General features: G+C 40.5%; 1 protein-coding gene across 1 annotated transcript in view; it reads left to right on the forward strand.

Annotated features, from left to right (window-relative positions):
* The window catches only part of LOC104407757, a gene marked incomplete at its 3' end in the record, with an annotated part of 57,507 nt that extends 40,515 nt beyond the window's left edge, over positions 1-16,992 (forward strand). The window contains exon 6 of the mRNA XM_010017128.1: positions 16,758-16,992. Within this exon, the coding sequence (XP_010015430.1) occupies positions 16,758-16,992 (235 nt within the window). The remainder of the gene's footprint in view (positions 1-16,757) is intronic.
* Positions 16,993-21,220: the final 4,228 nt, after the last annotated feature.

The raw sequence follows: 21,220 nt of genomic DNA on the forward strand, positions 1-21,220 counted from the left end.
AAATGATGTGTGTTGAAATGGTTTCATTTCATGTTGTTATACCTTTGGAAGGACTTACCTGAAAAGGATGAAGCTTTGCAGCTCCAGGATGAGAACTTGACGTGTGCTTCTGCTTGGGTGGGGGGATGAAAGACCCAGAATCCTTAGCATGTGTTTCAACTTTTGGGCGTTGCTTTGGAAAAGGTAATATTCATTAAAAGTGAATACCTTTAGAATCTACTAAATCATACAAGTGCATGTGACAGTTTCGATATGATAGATGAACATGCTAGGCCAGTGATGGAGAAACTTTGTCTTAAGCGGTTGTTGGCATGTTAGACAGGAATAAGCTGCTCCCTGTGGAGGTCAAGAGTACACTGGTATTTGTGTGGCAATTTCTGACTGTTCAAAAGGAACAAGAGCAGTTTAAATTCCCAAATAATGTATAGTTACATGAACTGTAGCTTGCAAGGGTTTTGCTGGAGTAATTTCTACTTCTAAAAGTTCTGTGTTTTATCATTAAAGAAAAATAAGACAGACTACTTTTTGTGCTGGGGGGCCGTAGCATGCATGTTTCACTGTGCTTCTGTGGCAATATCCATATCATATATATGACTTGCTGAAAAATACTTATACAGGTGAGAATAGTGGCTACAGTGAGACTGATTTGTGTATTAGTTTACCTTGACCCCTAATTTCAAAGCACCATAGCAACTTTCTGTTTTTCTTTTAGGTCAGGTCTCAGTGCTTTTAGAGCTTGCTGATCCTGGCTCATTGTTTTATATTGTTAGTAGTTTTGAAGCTATTAAATGTTTAAGTTGCATCATTCAATTACAAATTCCTAGCTTGCTTCAGTGTCATTTGAAGTGGAATTTGGTGTGAGCAGCTCATAAAGTCATGATTAGGGCATAAAATAAGAGGCATACAGGTGAATGGTGTGAGAAGTGAAACTGGTTTTCATCCAATTTTTGAACTATTGGCTTTATTTTTAACTAGCCTAGATTAAATTTTGATAAATGGGGGTTGTATGGACTGTGCTGGGCAAAGAAAGCAATATTCTCTTAAGAAATTATGGACAACATTCTATTGTACAGCTTCGGTGGAACATACATAATGAAGTAAAATAATTTCTGGGAGTTTTTGATACAACTTTACAATGTGGTCAAATTAGAAAATTATTTGTTAAGAATTAAATAACTTTCTTAGTTTTATTGTGGTGGAGTCCTATTAAGGTTTTACAAGAAGCAGGTTTGATCATGTACTTGGTTTGGAGTCAAGTTTGTGTTGCAGATGGCCTTTATTCTTCAGAAACCTTTCTCAGTTGGTTTGAATGTGCTCCTTAGAGGAATGATGCCTTTGGTGGGGAGGTGACTAGCTGTGTCTGCTCATGGCTGGCAGCACAGGTGCGTTGTTGTGAAGTGGGAACCGATCCCTCCCTGGAGCTGGAAGACGTGGTGTGAACTGGTATGTTATTGATAACCTTTTGTGTGTTTAACAAGACAAATCCTTCCGTTTAATTGTTTCGCTGTGAGCAAATGCTTATCACTGGATGTTTTTGGACTTGTATCCCTTTTAATTTGTTTTGGATCAGGGACTGTAAAAAGCCATTTAATCATCTACAACATGCAGCAAAAGCTTGTGGGGTTTTTTGGTTTGGTTTTGGTTTGTTTTTTTTTTTAAGAAAGGGGTAGTGAAGGGAGGCCAGGGTTCCTGGGGGGTGATTGCGCATCAGAGTCCCTGTGGAGCTGCTGCTGCCACCAAGCACCATATGTGTGCAGGGGGGTGTTGCATGGCACAGAGCAAGTATTTCCCAGCTTGTTGTAATTGCTTAAGCAAGAACTGCAGTTATTCCCAGTGCCTAATGTGCAACTTCCTGGTATCATTTGACTTCTCTCAGTGCTGTGTAATTGTGGGGCTAGGAGTTACAAAGTACATTATTCACTAGTCTGTGGGTGAGAATGGATAGACTGAGGTGCGAGAGCATGTGCACGCTTCAACGCTTTACATGGCCAATCTCTACTCATATCTTGCCTCCTTCATTTACTTTCTCTCTACACATCCTCCATGCCCCAGTGCCGGGGTCCAACCTAGCCAAACTGTGAAGGTGGAAGTGGTGACTTTGAGTCCCAAATGGAGAAGAGGGATCTGGATTTGGATTCCCAGCAGCCCAAGAGCAAACTGCTGTGTGAAGTGGTCTCTTCTTCTGGTAATAGTGTTGTGGCACAGGCATAGCATGGTACATGGTAAAACAGCAAATTAGCTTGAAGGGTGAACAGACATTTCAAAACAAGTCAGAGAATGTAAGGAGTTATTAAGCAGAAAGGAAGTGGAGGACTTAATGTTTTAATTGAGAGGGCATTAACTTGCTTTTCACACATCCTCAGCTCTTGAGACAACATAGATGCTTTGGGTACTAATAGCCTTTGATGTGGTAGCTGTCATCAACTGGTAGAATGGGAGCAGGCAAGTGGGAAGTTTGCCATGTCAAAGCCAACAAATGCACTGATTTTGCTGGTGAGAAAGCAAATGGAAAGGCTTTCCTGAAGCTGTGGGCTGCCTGGGTAGGATCTGAGAACTTGCCCGTGTTCCTTTTCTGTTTTGTCAGTTTAAGATGAATAGTGAGTCATCGTTAGCTGCATGGCATGTTTCGTTATTGGAGACCTGTCAGAAGTGTTGATTAATAATCCAGAGCATTTGGATTCAATGTGATAAAACTAATCATAACAAAGTACTTCAGTGCCTAACTTGAAACTGTGAAGAAAATCCTGTTATCTTAAAAGTATGTGTATATGAAAGGACTAACTCTTTCTATTTTTTACAAGATAAACTCAGTTAGTGAGTTGCAGAGCAGTGGTACTGTTTCCAGAGGCTTCTTTCCAAATTTCCCTGTGAAGAAATGGAGCTGAGATTTAGTCCTGTCACTTGTGGAGTTTCAAGAACATGCTTCTCCAGATCTCTTAAGTTACATGACAGAAGTTGGTACAGAAACAGCTTCATTAAATGATACATAAATAATTGCAATGAACTCAAATTCACTTTCTTCTCAGTTTTCTGGAATAGCGTGCCTTTTTCTGGGTATGAATTTGCCTTTTTTCTTTTGTAAAGTTGCTTAAACAATTTATCATTAACACATTTACTGTATTATAGTTTAACTTTGTAGATATTCTTGAAATAACTTTTTTTCAGGTAAGGAAAATTATTAAATGTCATCCCATACTTACTTTTACCCAGAGGGGAAGATTGAATGAGTGAAGATTGCTTTGAGTTCAGCAGATAGGTATGAAGCAGTTTTGAATTTCCTGGGCTTGTTTAATGAGCATATTGAAAGCCCAGTGTAGCTGCCTCTCTCAGTGTCCAATAATTGCACACAATGTACTGCAAAGGAGAGATAGTCCCTTTCTGGTAAAAAGGACTACCAGTCTGTAATTTTTAGTAATGAATGTTTGGAGGTAGCGCAGTCCAGATTTTGCATTCAAGCTGGCTGCCTTGTGAAAGAGTTGATTTGATTTCCTTGTTCTGTAATTTCCAGTGTTGAAGTGAGAGTTCTCGTTGGATGACTAACACATTTCAGCGCTGGTTAAGGCACTTTAGGAGACCCAATGTTCTTCAGATATATTAAATATTTTATTAATGACATAAGCAGGTGTCAAGGCTAGTTCACAGTCACATGTATTTGAACTGCGCTTCTAGATTTTGCCATTCTTGGGTTCATTTTGAAGAGTGTTGAATAGGGTTAACACTTGACGCTGTGGTGCTTCCCCGCATATCCTGTCAGCATCTTGAATTTGTACCTCCTTAACACAACCAAGCACATGATTTTTCTTGTATTTCTACTTTGCATTATGGTGTTCACTGCGTATTTGTTAAGAAAATTGGAAGTGTGTTCCACAATATTAAGAGGAATATATCACTGTGGGTGGACACTTACTCTTTCTGTCCGAGGTATAACTCTTCCAGGCAATGTTGCTTTTGTATAGCCTGTGAGATTCAGTTTGTTACAGTGTACAGCCTCCATTTCTTACTGGAACACAAAGTTTAGCCTGAGGCAGAAAGGAGAACTCATGAGAAGTCATAGGGCAGAGTTTTAGTCTGTCAGCAAGGAATAGCTGTTTTTTGTGTGACTGAGCTGCACATGTATAGTGTTGGACTTCACCAGACTGAACCAAGAGATAAAATTGACACAACTGAATATAAATCATTATATTAATAATTTCTGGGAGTGGCCAATGTATTAGGATTGGAAGCATGACTCGAAGACTTGCCAGCTTACCTTGTGATGACCACTAGGAGAAGAGACTGCCCAGGAGAAAGAAGTTAAAAAGTAATTCAAGACTTCTTAAAAAAAAAAAAAAAAAAAATCTTGCACAAGCGAGTTTAATGACCAAGTTGATGGCTTTATGCTGCTGTCATCAGTGTTTAAATCCCCAGAATTTTTGTTTGCACATCTTTTTACTGATCTCATAACTGGCCATTGTTACAGAATGAATGTGGAATTTGGTTCAGAGACCAACTTTTTCTTTTTGGATGGGATATGAACTATTTATCGCAATAATGTTTCCGTACTTGTGTTTATGGGCACTGTCAGTATTTCCATTATAATTTTATGGATTTTTTTTTTAAAGGAGCTTAAAACTCAGTTGTAAAAATTTGTTATTGGCAGAAAACTTGTATACAAAAATCTCAGCTTGAATAAAGCTTTTTAATGAATTTTGAGAGAGGGAAAGGAAAACCTGAACTGCTGTGTAAGTTGAGGTCACAGAGGAGAAGTATTCACTGGAACCTCTTGTTAGGGGTACTTAGCTTGTAGAGAACTAGTACAACAGAACAACCCACCCCCCCACCCCCAAGTCCGTGCGCTGCATTAAATTTTAAACTGAGTTATGACAATTGAGCTTAACTTCTGATTCATTCTGTGAAAAAGCTTTTGATAGAAGAGCGTTCACTGCCAGGCAGGAAAAACAGACTAGAGGGTGCATGGCATCAGGAAGCAAGGAATTCTCTGGTGGCCAGACTTTCCCAGTGTTCACTGCAGGGAGAGGCTTTTTAAATTGCTGGTTGCAAAGGTGAGATATATCCTGTTTATGGTAATGGTAGATCTTAATCTGAAGGAAAGAAGTAAAAATATGCCACTCCTATTTACTGCATTTTTCAGTGCTGCAGGAGATGCTCTGAGACCATGTTTAATTGATGCATATTTAAACTGGATTAAATAAACCTGAATATTGACGTTGTGAAAATAAGCTGAGAAGCCTTGTGGAGGATGCTGATTCATTTTACTCTTCTAATAAACACTGCTTCAAAATTTAATGAGGCGTACCATGTTGCTAAAGGTAAATGCAAGCAAACTGAGCTATAGACATTTCGCTTGAGGTGCTTGCTTTTTAATAAGATTCGTCACTAAGTAATGTGAGCAGATCCGTATGACGCAAATGCCAGCAATCATTTCCCTGCCACCATTTCAAGAGGAAACCTGGTGATACTGATTGTTTTCACTAGAAGGAGAGAAAACACCACAGCAATATAAGCCCTCAGCAAAATGCTGAGCATCACTCATCTTTTTCAAGGAGCGTCTTTACTACACTTTGGGCCCCTAATTTGCTCTAACTTCCATTAAGATGGGTCCTATCAAAGGCAATCTGTGTGTAACCTTGTTCTCAACTATTCCCTCCCTATAATGTATTTTGTCTTTAATAAAAACTTCCTAAAAGTTTTGTTGAACATTAAGAATGTTGTATGTGTTTTGGTGCAGCACTCAGCATGGTGTGTACCTGGTTCTGACTGGGGCAACTGAGCATAACTAGAAAACAAATAACCTTGGAAAGGGAGGCATTTTGTCAGAGACAGTGGCATGTGGAACCTGTGCCTTCAATGGGCATTTCTTTGCCTTCCAGCAGGAAAAGACAGACATGCCAACTCCCCTGGAGATAGACCAGTTACCATGCTCTTGTGCCTTTCCTTCTAGCATGTCTTCTGTTGTCGCAGGTTTGTGACTCACTTTTAAAAAGAAATTAGTTCTTCAGTACCATTGCTGTTGCATGTATATAGATGGAGCTACATAACAAGAAAAGGTTACAGCAGAAAGGTAGTTAAGGAGAGCACCTTTGTGAACTAGTTTTGCTGCTGGAGGTAAGTTCAGTGAAGATGTTTCTATTAAAACTTTAGTTTTATGTTATTATAATAGACAACTGTAGGCATTTCAGAATCAGATATTCGGTTGTAAACTTACTGAAATTTCAGTTTTAAATGTTGTGACCAATGTATGAAATAATTTTGAATAGGCATGGATAAGCAAATTATCAAAAATTCTTATCAGTAAGTGCCTGAAACTTGTGAATAGGTAGCTATCCTATGGTTATAACTATGGCATCATTCATGATTTTGCTTCTGTTTTGCTGTTCTAATGATATTCCCAGATGTGATACAACTGAATGATGCCTCAGAGTCAAGTAGTGCAAACTAGGCAAGATGGTTTGAATGACTTAGCAAAAGTCACGCGTGGTTGAGAACAGGATTACTTTCCTTATGCATTTCATAAGGAACCTGTTAAGTTTAAGACAGATATGGAAGTCTGGGATTTCCTGGTTGCAATAGTGATTTAATATGAAGGCAGTCTCACATGCACTTTCTAACTAGGCATTTGAGGACTCGTCTGTGCATTTGAGTGAAATGGTCTGTAAGTCAGGAAGCCCAAATAAATGGATTTGTATCAGATTTAGGCTACAGATGGGGAACCTTCCCACTCAGCCTGTGTATTTGCAGGAATCTGTGAGCAAAATGTGTTGCTGTCATTTCCTCTCTTCTCCACAGGCTCTTGGTGCTGTATGTTGCAGTGAGATTCTGTCTGGGGTCAGAATTTGTTGATATCAAGCGTGAAAGAGTAAATTTGGCTCACAGCTTGTTTTCTTTTCAGAAATTACTGTAAGGGACACAGAGAGCTCCCAGCAGTAAAGGAAGCTGTTATCTTTTATCCCCAGTGAATCATCTGATTTTCTTTCTCCCCCACTTAACCATGCTTTATCTCCTCCAATTCTTCTGCTCTCTGTGTGGTCCACTTCATCCATGACTGTCCCTGTTTGCCACAGATTCTCCTGAGCACAGAACCTCTTCAGTGCCTGTCCCAGGGTGATGGGGAAGGTAACCGAATTCACAGTGGTCTTGGTGTGCATGACTGGAATTGCCAGCAGTGCAGCATGCACTCAACCTGCACGAGCGCAGTTGACTGACACAAGTGCAGTCAACCTGATTATCAGTTGACATCTCAATGTATTTCTTAAAGGATGGAGCTGCTTATAGTGCAAAACCGGTCTGGCAGATCATATGTGCTGGCTTCTGTACAGAAAACAAAGTGTTAAAATGGAATTCTGTTTTTCTGTTGTGACAAGTTTCTTACCTTTTCTGGAATGCAGTTTCTAGCAACTGTTATGAAATCCCTTTACCTTCACACCAAAACACGACTATCTGCGAAGGAATCACTGGCTGGTTTTGTGTGGTTTACCTTAATAGTATCATGCTGGCATTGGGGGAGGCTTTTGCTCTTGGAGCCGTACTTTAATACAAGTGAAATCTGATTTAGGAATCAATGTAGGTGTCAGTTTGCCTAGTGTGACAGGGTAGAGACTGTTGGAGTAGGATCTAATTTTGCCGAGCTCATTTAATGGGATTGAGGCAGGCAAAGCAGGATGCACTCAGCCCAGAGCAGCTGCATTTTACCTTCTGTGTCCTCAAAGGAGCAGTTGATCACAGTATAAGTGCAAGAATATTCCTGCAGAAAATAAAATGAAATAAAAATAGGTCAGTCCAGCCATAAAGGTGGATGACTGGAAATAGTAAGGAGATAAGAACTATATGAAGCATTCCTAGAGTGGGAGTCTCAGTGACGCTTCAGCACTTGTTTAGGTTCCTGATGCTTTTCTCCCTGTGCTAATAAATAAGCAGACCTGGGCTAATGGAACACCGCAGTCAAAGGAAGTTCCCACTGGGGCATATATGCTCTCAAAACTTCCATAAATTGTTCTGTAATATGACAGTTCCCAATTATAGGTTGTCATAATAAGAGGCTTACTGGCAACCAGTAATGCAAGTTAACTGTGGAAATTTCTATTGCTTTTCTTGGCCCCTGTGTACTTCCTGAACAGTGTGTGCTTTTTCCCAGGTGTACTATTCTGGGCTTTGAAAGTGTGCCAAAACATGGGCAGGGCTGAGACCCCTGGGAGATGGCACTCAGAGGAGCAGATCAGAATGATCAAAAAAAGAAAGTGGGGGGCTTAAGGCATGAGCCCCAACACGTTAACTCTTTGTTTGTTTCCTGCCTCAATGAGTTAAAGTGCTGATCACCGGCAAGAGGTTTTCTTAGACACATGGGAAATAATTTCTACACAGTTCCGAACAAAGCTTCAAAACTATATAGCCTTGGGAGATATAGGTATGCAAATATCTTGGATAGCCCTTCCAGTACATTTTGATTAGTTTGCATTGTCAGCCCACTTTCCTCTTACAGGCACGTGTGGGTGCAGGCTTGTTTGGTTTATGAAATGTTGAATAAGTCTTCAAAGAGTACCACTGTTTCCAGGAAATATGTTTTTCATACATACTTGTATTGTTAAAAAAAAAAAAAAAAAGAAGCCAGTAATGGATAATACTTTGGGTTTGTGTGAGCCAACAGTGTGGATTTGCTTGGCACTGCAGCTTTCAAATGATACACACTCAGCACAAGTAAATTCTTTTCTGATTACATGAAAGCACTGTGTAATAATTACATCTTTTAAAGTATATATTGATTCATGGTATTGTCTTGAAGTTGTTAAGAATCCAAAAACTAGTTTGCTTCTTTACGTCAGATACAAACTGGTATCTTTCTGCAGTAGTTTGCTGAAAATCCAGTGATTTCAGAGAATCGTACCTTTGAAGATATAACCTTATGTTGCTCTCGTCCTCTAATCCACCCACCCCTCTTGAGTGATTTATTCTGGGGACTGTGCATTGTAGGTTTTGTCCTGGCATCCATTCCTGTAGTGTTGCAGTGCCTGTCCACATTACCAGAAAAAGATGGCTGGGAGACAATTAAAAAAGAAAAAAAGTTAAACCAAAAAGAAAAGAACACACACACAAAGAAAAGAAAACCAGTTCCAGTTAGTAGAGAGGGTTTTGCTGCCAGTGTGCATGGGGCATAATTTGATTTAAATGACTTTTGAAAAACAGTTCTCAAAATTGTTCCATGCATTTTCTTCCTGGCTACTGTTGAAAATACGGAGCCGAATATTTTCTGTGATGTTTTAAACCAATATGTTCTGGCAACCTCATAGCTGGGCCCTGTGCATTACACTCTTGTTTCCAGTTCACTGTGGCCTGGAGTGCAACACACAGCTCATGAGATGCACCAAAGTGGGAGGTCTTGTGAGAAGCAGGCAATACAAAGACCCAAGGTACAAGGAACATTTCACTGGGGTCCAGCAGGGAGGCTGCCAGTTTTAAGGGCCTCTTTTATGAAAAGATTTTGCTTGTAACTGTGTAAGCCTCATCAGATTTATGAGTATGCAGGAGAAAGTTGATTCCTGGGTGTCGATAAAGACTGGATGCTGAACTAGACCTTTTCCACCTCCCCAGGGTCAAAGTTTTCTCACTAGAGACATCTGCTGTACAGTATGTGGTCTGTGGCTAAGTATTCATCACTGCTTTAAGTGTGACAATATAAAGCTGCATAAAAGAATAGCGTGTGGGTTGGGAAGCTGTGGTTGGGAGACAAGGCGTTTGCTGTGTTGCTTCTGCTCCAGGGCCTCCTGTGTTTTGGGGAATGCGATAGCATTAGGTATTCTGAAAATAGAGGCTATTTTTTTAGCATCAAATCAAATCCCAGGGGTGGCAGCAGAAGTGGAAAGTGTGTAACAAAGTCTGTTGATCTGGCTATAATGATGCACAGCTCTTTGTAATGCTGTCGGGAGTCCTTACCAGGTTGGCTTGTCTACAAAGAACATTGTAGAGTGTTTCCTGCAAGCAGGCACTTCCCTCCTTGGGGAAACTGTCCTTGCCCGTTGTCTTCTAGACACCATTACACTCAGCATGTCTAAATATCACAGAAATATCTGAAGTGTGAATCCCCGCAAGCTGAGAGAGAGATCTCTCAGAGGTATTCCCAAATCATCCTTGGGAAAGGTTATACAGATATACCAGTGGCCTGTTATGAGCCTTTACCACCTCTGTTTTTAAAAGCAGCTTGTGGCAAGGGATCCACTTTGATCTCAGATACTTCCTCTGCAGGCTGCAGAGTGACTCCTTTTTGGCGTTTTGGAGTGGTGTGATCCATGCTGCTGGTGCCATGGCATGTGGGGTACCTCTGCTGAGCAGGGAGAAGCTGCTTCTGACAACTTCTTTTCCCACTTCTCTGCAATTCTTAGAGGGTTCAAAAGGCAGAAACATACAGAGGGAGCTGTTTAACTTAGCCTTTTAGGAGAACTAGGTGAAATGAACCCATGGGAACATGGTCCTGATCCTAGGACTATGTATCCTACAGGCAATGGTTCAAGAGCCAAACTTGGGAGAGATGGGTCTGGGGAGACCCCAAAGAAGTTGCAGGAAGGGGATGAAGGCAGGAGTACTTCTTGAGGAGAGATGTGGGCAGAGGCAACTGTCTCCTGCTCGGTGATAATAAAGTGTTGATAAACATGTTTGGAAGAAGGCTGTAGGTGTGGGATGAGGGCCAGGGCAAGGTGAGCGGGGAGCTTTCAGAGGCAAATGGTAGGTCAGAGACCAAATAGGGAGGGGAGGTACATGGTGAGGAGACAGTTCTTGTTTTGGCTTTAGCATTCAGGAAGGTCAGTCTTGAGAATTTTCCCTGTTGGTACTTTTCCACTTGCTACTCTGGTTATTTCTGCAAGGTGGTAGGAAAAGGACTTGAGCTGGACTTAGATGGGACCCACTGTAACCTGTGATGTTTAGGTAGAGCTTGAAGGCTGAAGATGAGCAAACAGTTCAGGAATCAGGTTTATTGGTGGAAGTAGGATGAAGTCGTGAGATATGTTTTAGTTTTGGTGGGGTTTGGTGTTTTTTGGTTTGTTTTTTTTTTTGCTTTGATGTTTTGTTTTTGGTTTGGTTTGGGTTTTGTTTGATTGTTTGTTTGTTGGTTTGGTTTGGTTTTGGGGTTTTTTTGGTTTGTTTTTTAATTCCAGTACTTGTGCAGCTGCCCTGACAAGCCTGGGTGCAGGGCTGTCTGCTTGGGTTGGACTAAAACTGGATGATCAGTCTGATTACTTGAATTAACTCTGCAGTAAAAACTCACTTTGCAGGTTAGTTTGAGCAGAGAGGATGCAGGATGCTGGTGGGAGCAGGGGAGATCACTTCAAGGATACAATAGATTTGGTGGGCATATTGTAGCAACGGCTGTGACAAAACTGTGTGTGATATCTGGGAATAACAGAACCCACTGGGGAGAAGCAAGTAGCCTTTTCGTAATCAAGAGGGAGAAATTTTAGTTTGAATGTTTGTATGATTATCACATCCAGTGTGATGCCTGGAATGTAAACTGTAATGTGGTGTTTAATATAAAATAGCTATCCTGTGGGCTGTTAGTCAGTGTGTTTCTAGTGATTTAGAATTAAAAAAGATTGTTAAAAAAACCAACCTCAAACCACAACAAAAAACCCCACAGAGTGTAACTTTATTGTTATTTTAAAAATAATGCTGTAACTGCTGCTACTGAGACAAGTTACCTTTACTGGGTTGTCATCTTTTCCAGAGCTGTTTGGTGTATGTGGGATTATAAAGAGAAGAAGGGGTGATTAGGACAGGTGTTTTTTCTTTTACTGGAAGTGCCATCCTTTCTTTATCCAAAAAGGAGCTAGAGTAAGCCAGCCTTTCTTTGGTTGTCTTTTCAGAAAAGCAAAGCCCTTCCTTGCAATATTTATGGTAGCTTGGCTCTAGTGTGTATGTATGAGCTGTGACAGCATCCTCATGTTAGCCAGGCTCCGTTCCTACTCCCTCGTGAGTGAACATTAGGGAACCAGCTTTTAAGTGAAACCTGTGTAATATGGCAAAAGCTGGGAGACTAATAGATGCAGGTGTTCGCAGTATTGGTATGAAATGTGGTGTTTGTATTAGTGTTGTGGTAGCAACGGTCTTTTTAACAGTGAGACGGTAATTTGGTCCAAAGCCCCTGTTTTTAGCAGTCTTTTGAAATAACTGCTTTCAACCTGTTTCTGTTTCTCAAACTTGTTGCCTAAGTAGGGCTCAGCTGCAGAGAGAACCAATGACTCTCACCTAAGCTTTGTTTCCTTACTCAGTATTGAGCATAATAACTTGTCTATATCTGAAAGGCATTTTACCTTCTGAGATTTGTAAACCTCAGAAGCAGTCTTGGGCTGAAGACTTTGTTTTCTTTATAGCTGTTCCCATGCTTAGTCCTCCCTGTTTAATGTGAGCTCCCTGCCTGCCCATGAATCCATCTTCAGCTTCTACTCACTGGTGAATCTACTGCACCTTTCTGTAGCAGCATGAGGAGCCTTTTTGTGCATTATCTGTCTACCCCAATGAAAAGAGTTATTAATGGCTTGTCACTTCTAAAATCTTTTAGATAAGTTACAGATTTGGGGGTTGATTACTTATTATGAGGAATTTTGTTGGGGTTTGACTGACTTGCAGAGAAGAGTTGTTGTGCTATATCATCTCCATTCTTCTCCACTATCCTTAGGAAAATACTTTTTTAATACTAACATTTTGAGTAAGATGAAGAATTTAATTTTTATTGAGTCGCTGTCCAAAACAGCTGTAGTGAAGATGATCCTGCAAGGTGTATCTGTCCAACTGTGTCTAGTCCAGCAGACCTCAATGTCACATCTGTAGGTCTATGAGGATTCATGGACTGCTTGGATGGTAGATGACTAAGGAAGAAAAGCAAACCTGTTAGTGTCAGGCTTAAACACTTTGAGGGCTCGGTCAATTTATTGGAAAAAGCCTGGGGAATAATAGCTTAATTGTGATTGAAAATCACTGGTCTGGTTCAGTAGCTTGAGATTATAGACTAGTATATAAATTGCTGGCTGTTCCCATTGAAGAGGCAGCAACAAAACCCCCATACCTGATCTCCGAGTGAACAAGCCTGGGCTTTATCCACATGTGGATGTCAGGCTTAGGTGGAAAGTCTGTGAAAAGCTTGGAACTAACAGGGCAGATATAAGATTGCTTCTGGCAGAGAAAAGAGTTTCTCCTGCAGCTCAAGAAGTAATCCTTGTGCTTGCAGATGCACAGATTCCAGGTTCAGTTTTCTGTTGGAACAAATTCCTCCCAAGTAAGGACAATTGTTCATTTGATGGCTACTTCAAGATGGGGCTGGATACAGAGAGGTAATCACTCTGCTATCCAGGATGTACGTAATCCATGCCAGGATGTTCTTGCCCACTAGCTGTTTTTTATTATGTTTTTGGTTGAAATGGGATTTCATTCAAAGATCTTGTGTTCAGTCAGCTGTGACTTTACAAAGCAATCACTGTGGGGCAGAAACCTGATGCTTGTTCAGTGATAGATGTTTGTTTAAAGCTGGAAGAAAACTTATTCAGCCACTGTCTTAAGGATCAGACATTCAAATAAGCAATTGACTTTCATAAAAATGCTTATTAGAACTTAAAAGAAAAAATAATTATTGAAGAGCATATGAAAGTAATAGAACCATAAGGTAGACATTTGTCTTCTCAGTCCAGGAAGTTAAAGTCCTTTAGGGGGCTTTAACCATGCATCCTGGTATGTTTGCATGGTCATACGTTTCATGCATATGCAAGGAGGGGGAATCCCCTCCTCCTGGGCCCATGCAGAGTTAACTGCTTTGGCAGAGAATAATGGCTCTGTACTGCACATGTTTAATTTACCTTGTGTCTCTGATAGGTACTCATATGTTCTAGCTGTATGCGAAATTCAGTAAGCATAATAAAAAATAGGAGGGTGCAATATCATCCATTTCTGTTTCCAAGATGCCGCGTATAAGAAGTGCTTATTCTGTCACAGTTAAATTTGCTGCTGGTCATATACAGAAGGATCTGCTGTTTGGAGTCTCTGTGATGAGCTCATGTTGGCCAGCAGTTCTGGTTATCTTAAATTGAGTAATTGTATCCACTGAGGTCCTGGTTTTATAAAGTCTTATGCAGCTTTCCAGTCTTGTGATGTACAACTTCCCTAAATTTTTTGTGTGATTTAAGAAATCTTGGGTGAAATTCCCTGCTCTGTTACGTATGAGGTCACCCTAAATGATCTGTCTTGGCCTTAAAAAGAAAACAAATCCTGTTGCCCATGCTTGCCAGCATCTGGACATTTTGCTGCTCTGCTGTGTGGAAGTTGTGATTTTGTGGGCTCTGGAAAACTTTACTCAAAAATCCATTTGCAAATCCATAAGGAAATGTGTGAGTAGGGACTAGGGTACTCACAGCTGGAGTATCATGCTAGCTAGTGGCAGCGGTGTGCATCCTCTGGCTTGGGGGGAAGCACGATGGTTTTAGCACATAACGTTTAAAAAGAAATCCATATCTGTTGCCTTCTTTAATGCAGCATAAACTCTTCAAGCATAAGCTTTTCAGTGCTGCATCTTTAGAGAAGCATTTCCTAACGTTTAGATATATTTGATGTTGTTCACTGCATTATGTCTAGAAAGCTTTGTAATTTAGCACCTGAAACACATCTCTCGCTCTCCAAAGAGCAGCTTGGAGAGAAAGAAATGAAGGCAAAGCCTGAAGGGGTTGAAGAAAATGGACTCCTGCTGCAGTTGCACACTTGCACACATCTGGTGCAATTGAAATTTAAGAGCTGAATACATCCACATCTGACCATAGTACAGTCCAAACATTAGTGTTGACACTGGTTTTCTTTTGGATAGGCATACTGGCAGAGTCACTAGCGTGTGGAGCCTTGTCAGCTCTCTAATCTAATAGACTGTTCTTGCCCAGACCATTGTGTGTCAGTATTTTATGTACCAAATGTAGCCAGGTTTAATAATCGGCCATTTTCCCATCTTCTGCCAAACTTTTCTCCTTTTTGTCACAATCTAATGTTTGAGTCAAAATCTGCTATGGTAACAAATTATATACATATTAAAAATGAAAATAAAGATGGAAAGCAGAGTCACAGAAGGAAACAAGAGTTCAAAGTAATGTCATCTGAATTTTTTTTAAAGACTTCGATTCAACTCTGGTTTAAAATTTATTTTACTTCTGTTATGCATTGTGTAAAGATTACAAAGAAATGGGTACTGCTTAAAAGCATGACTGTGGCTCTGTATATGTAAAATTGTGAAAGTCTTCCCTGGACAGATCTGATTTTGATCTATTTGCTTTTTAGCTACTAAACAGTAATTTGTGGAGCTTTCTGGATTGTACTTTTCTTATTTGGAATGCTTGGACTGTTTCAGCTAGGACCTGTTGAGGCTATTTATGCTTATTTCTAGTGACTATATCTATCATATAAAATATGTTACCAGAAAGCTTTTTTCCTTATTGCATCTTTTAAAAGGGCCCTTCACTTGCCTTGCTAGTGGCATGAGTTGCTGCTGTCATGCACTGGGTTGGTGATGCCGAGGACTGGGGACCTTAGAGGTTTGCTAGGGAGTTGCCTGCCTGGTGAACACCAGCACCAGCAGGAGAGGAGCTGAGCCACTGGGAGGGCATTGGAATGGGATCACTCAGTTTCTTTGTAATTTTAATGTTTTATAGGCTGTTTCTTATTCCATGCTGATTTGAATCTTGCACTGGAGTACCACAGCTTGAGTGAAACTTAAACACTTTTGAAACTAAAACCTGGATCAGGGTTCCAGGGCCAGGTAGGTGCTTGCAACTTGCTGTTGGTTGCATGAAATATGCTAGTAAAGGCGTTTGTATCCAAGTTGTCAACCATTTTGATAATTATATCCTGAGATGGAGCAATATCTGCCTCTTGTCATATGAAATGAAGTATGCCATCCAGGTCTGGTGCCTGCTCTACTGGGACATGGGTTCTTCATGATTTTATATGGTGTAATTACACATATGGTTTCTTCTCTCCCTGTACCATTCCTGCATTAAAGTGGGGACAAATCTGTAGCAATGGTCAGAGTTGCTTATCTGAATTATCAGTTAGTTAATGGTTAAGTAATTTGTACTTTAATTGAGTTCATTCCTCTTGGTAACTTAATTACAGGATTTGTATAACTATCAGCAATGATTGAGTGCTTTTAACAAAAGACTGGAGCCTAAATAAATGTAAAGATTCTAAACTGCCACAGTCTGGTTCCTCCGCATGTCGCAGGATGCTGTGTTCTCTGCTCTGTGCTTATTCAGTCTGTTCCTAATTGTGTGTTGGGGGGCTCTCCCAGAGATGTGTTTGACACGATCCCAGCATTCACTGGAACTACCTGAGTTTTTGGACTTCCCTGGAGGATTAGTGTATCTTGGTGAACAATGGTCTAAGCAAGTCATTACATTGTAGTGTATCCTCCTCCATGTCTGTGCTTACTCCCAGCTTCTGGAGAGCCGATTAGAGGCTTGACAGGAACTGTATGGTTATGCTCTAGAAAGGCTTTGGATACATTATTGTCACAGTTGAGGTATTGTAAAAGCTATGCTGTTCCCATCTTTATCCTAGTGAAGTACCTTTTTCAATCGTGCGATATCTTTGGCTAATTACATGGCAATTGCAGTGTACCAGCAGCCACCCACAATTCATTGTCACTTCCTCGGGGACACAGATGGAAAAGGAAAGATAATGTTTTCTTTCTTCAGTCCAGTGATTTAGCTTGCCTCTTCTTTTTTTTTTTAAATCCTCTGCTTCTTCAGGTAATAAAGCCAGATGGTTGTGACAAAGAAACAGAAGCCATGCATGAATCAAATGTCCCTGAGGATATGTTGGGCACTTGCATTCCTCAAGAGGCAGCGAAAGGCAATGCTGGAAGTCCGGATGTCATTATAGAAGCTCAGTTTGATGATAATGATGCAGAGCATGGACAAGACCACTTGCAGAATATGTTGACAGATGACATTAAGAAACTTTTGCTGGATACTGGTGAAAAGGGTGAGTAGATCAGGTTGACGATTTAAACCTTTATTTGAGCAAACTGTTGACATATTACTTTGTTGTCTTGCTTTGCTGCAAGATATAAAATACAGGCACAAAAGCTTAATGCCTTATCACTGCTATCCCTTTCTGCTAAACTGCCTTCATAGTTTTAAATGGATATAAAGGACTGAATTTTATGTAGTTTTGATTGATGCAAAGTAAATCTGTGAAACAGAAGTCACACCTTTAGATTTTGCAGTTCTCAGGGCTGTCTGGGGACTGCTGGTTGCTCTTTAGTTTGAGATGCTGCTGTAGCAGTTTCCTTCATTGCAGCTTGGCTGGCCAATCTGTGTGTCTCAGTTTTGGGATAAGAATATATTTCCTTGGGGGCAGTTAGATTTGTTGCTGTTTTCAAACAGTTGAGTTATGAGCAACTTGAAGATTTGGTCCATTTATAAAGAAAATTGCACTAAAACCTAAAGCCAATTATGCAATCTGTTTTGAAGGCAAACCCATTTTATTCTGAATCTGAATTCCATCCAAACCATCAAGTGTTGCTTAGGGCAAAATAAAATAGGCTTCCTTGTCCCAAACTATGCTTATGCTGCTCTTTGCATGTCCTTTCTAGTACTAAATCCCTTCCTGAAGAGCTGTGTGTTGAAAGAATTCTGACAACTGGCACATTTAACATGTGCCTTCAGCTGCTGGTAAAAAATTTGCCAGGACAGATATTCTGGTGCATTCTTGATGTCTGCCCTAGTTGTCCAAAAAAGATGGCAGTAACTTAGGACAGAAGTAGTTGTTGATCTCTGACAGATCTTGGTGGTGTTTGTAAAGCTGTGTTTTCCTGAGTGATTGCTTTTGAAGATGCACAGATCTCTGTTCATACTGTTGGTAGACTTCCATTTTTCACGCTCATCTGTTAATGAAACTGGAAATAAAATTTGAGTGGAAGTAGTGTAGTTTTTATGACAAAACATTGGTTTCAGCTTATGAATGCAGCTGCCACCTCACCAGTTCATGAATGCTGTTTCCTTCTGGGTACCTCCACCATCTTTGAGTTACTGCCAAGGTGTGTGAACCAACTTCCATCTTGTTCCATTGCTTTCCAGCATGGGGCTTTAGTTGGGAGCTACCCATCTCCTTTACACAGCTAGTTATTAACCTCATCTTTTTTGCAGTATTGGACACTGTATTATAGCTACACACTGTTGAGCTGCCACTTTGATTCGACAGTTCTCCTAAAATGCTCCTAGTCACATGTTGTGTCTGATAGCAGTGCCAAATTAAAAGTCTGAGAAATACATTCTAGTTTGACACCTTTTTTTTACTTTACCTGTATGACTGTGCCTTAGTGTTAAAGGCTTGATGAGAATTACTTGGTGCTTCATAGTTCCTTGAGATGTTCTGGAGCGACCCGTGTTCGAGTTTGTCAGGTTATCTCTTAATCTGAGTGGTTTTTGCAATTTAATTCTATCTTTGGAGAATATTTGTAGGACAAATGTTAGATCAGCTTATCGTCTACACGGTTGAAATCCAACCTACTTTTCCATTGCAGTTGCCTAAACCAGCTATTTTCTTTTGTTTTCAAGGCCTTTCCGTGTTCATCCTTAACAAGCCTTGTGGCTGGTGTGGATGTACCAGTTAGATTTCTGCTGAGTTTGTATTTTGCTATCGCCTCTTTTAATAGTTGCTTCAGCTTCTTTGGTCATATAACCCATATGTATTTTTCTCTAGTTTCTTCTTGCTCTGGTTTTTAATGCCCTTCTTTTTTTATACATACAAAGTTTATGATGCTGCTTTTTCTGAAGGTGTTTTTGAGCAGTTGATGATTGCTTTGGCTTGTTTCCTGTCTTTCATGCAATTTTTCATATCGTCACTTACCCAGATTTTAAGTCTTGCCTGGAAAATAGCTATAGTTATTCTAGCATCAGTGATAATTGTCATGAAAAAAGAAAAGTTCCTGACAAATTCAGCCTCTACAGGTGTGGCTCAAAATGCTTTTTTTAAAAGGACCAACCCGTTTTTCAAGGCAGACCTTAGCCTTAGAGGATAATATCTGCTGGACTTTCTAAGGCCATCCACTCGAATGTGGTACCAGCATCAGGAGGAAGAGTGCTTTGCAGGGTTGGTGAGTGGATGTGCCCTTCCCTGTGTGTAATGTGGGCATCCCCTGGGAGGGCTGCTTTGGCTGATGCTGCCTGTTGAATTTTCCTTTCAAGCTAACCGTTTATGAGTCTTTTTTTATGTTACATCCTTTCTGCTGGGAACAACTATTGCAGCAAAACACAGAGAGGTTGATGTGAGATGAGATCACATGGGGGGATTTCTTGCTGGCCCACCAAAACCAGTGTTTTAGTTACATTCCCTGAGAGCATGGCTTTGTGGGGTTTATTACACAGACTCATTGCATGGCCTCATGAACAGAAGGGAGCAAAAGAAATAACTCGTGGCCGGTGCAACTCTTAAATGAACACTTGTGATAGGCTTTCTTCTTTCTTTTCCTAATATTGGCAATACTGAAGGTTTCAAGCGGGACAAAGATGCCATCAAGGGTACCATATTTAATCAAATAAAATCAAGAAATAGCCTATCATGTTCTAATGGGCACTTTATGTATGTATGTATATGCATACAGGTATGTGTGCATACGTATAAAAAGATACTAAATATGTAAGAGACCTAGACAAAATCCAAACTAAACAAAACCCCCACCATATTTCTGGGGGTAAAAAATATCCATAGCTACTCTAATAGAATCAAATGTAAATTTTACTCATTCTGGGGCAAAAAACCAGAGACATGTTGAGATGATGCTCAAATCTTTGTGCATGTACACAAGCTCTGCAGATTGCTGCCTCTCAGTTGCAAGATGGCATTTGTCCTTTCTGACAGAGGAGTAGAATTATGCAATATCTCTGTTACTGGCTTATTTGTTCTGCTGCTGATGGTTAGAATGAACCGTGAAGAACAAAAGTAGATGTGTCGTTCAAATAAAAGCACTCTGGGTCACTCTGGGAGCTCTGGCTGTTTTGATGTCTTTTCTACCCTGGCCCATGTCCCATCTCTTCTTGCGGCTCTGTTCCTGTTCAGAACACAGTCACGCCTTCCACCGCTAGTTACATGCTGGGGCAAAGAATTTGAAGTTGCCCCTTGCTGTCAGAAGCTCTGAAGCATGAAACATTGTGTTCACTGATTTCGGCCCAAATTTGAGTGGACTGAATTTCCCTGAAGTTGTTGTATGTTGGGCTTCCTATGCCTCTGTGGGGCTTAAAGCAAACTGGTTGAAATTGTTATGCTGTTATGCTGCAGGCTGAGACTCTGATGTTAGACTTGTCTTCACTAAATGCTGCAGTTGAGAGCTGTGCTTCCTGCCTTTCTCTACCTAAGACCCCAGAAGGGATGGGATAAACAAAAGGGAAGTCCATAGAAGTGAAGAAACCATTCAGCCTAATTCTCAGCCCATGAACTTTCTGAAAGATCTTGTCTTGTGCTTGTAAAAGTGCGTCAGTTTTGCTTTGCTCAAGGATATTTAAATAAAAGTTCGTAACTGGGGTCACTCTGCCAGAAGCTGTCCTGGTCAAATGAGTTTGCTCTGCTTTTCTGAACTTCTATTGCAGAGAAGCTGGGTTAAAGGTTATCTTCAGAAAAGTCTCTGACCTAGGAAGTGATGACTCATTTTCCTCTCCAGCATGCTGTTCTACACAAAGAGCAATATTGTCCTGTTCTAAAGGTAGATTGTCTTAATGTTAAGTTTTGGTCGCTGGAGATAGGGCTTTTTTATCAAAGTTGGAAAACTCTTCCCTCTTGGATTTTCAGCTGTATTTCCAAGGTGTAAATATCTCCACATGCTGAACAAACTTTCTGTGGTTTTTATTTCTTCACAAAGACCGTAAGAATGAGCACCCTGAAGAAAGTTTCTCAGCTCCCCTACTAGTGTCCTTCAAACCCTCTCTGGGGTTTTTGAAATCCAGCAAAGAACACAGCAGCAGCATCCTGGCACTGGCCTGAACAAGACTGTGTACATAGAAAGATTAATTCTCTGTAGTGCTTGGTACTGCCAGGCAAGTCCTCTGTCTTTTACCCTGAACCCTCAACTTATTCTGTGTCACTGCTATCCAGAGAAGTCATCCACCAGTCAACATGACCTTTGCCAGGTCTGTAATTCTTTTCCTTAATCCTCATTCACATTGACTACTGCAACAGAGGTAGTGTAACTTTTATCTTATCACTTAGTGCTGAG

This window comes from Nestor notabilis, unplaced genomic scaffold, assembly GCF_000696875.1.
Source record: "Nestor notabilis isolate BGI_N333 unplaced genomic scaffold, ASM69687v1 scaffold2286, whole genome shotgun sequence".
Lineage (NCBI taxonomy): Eukaryota > Metazoa > Chordata > Aves > Psittaciformes > Psittacidae > Nestor > Nestor notabilis.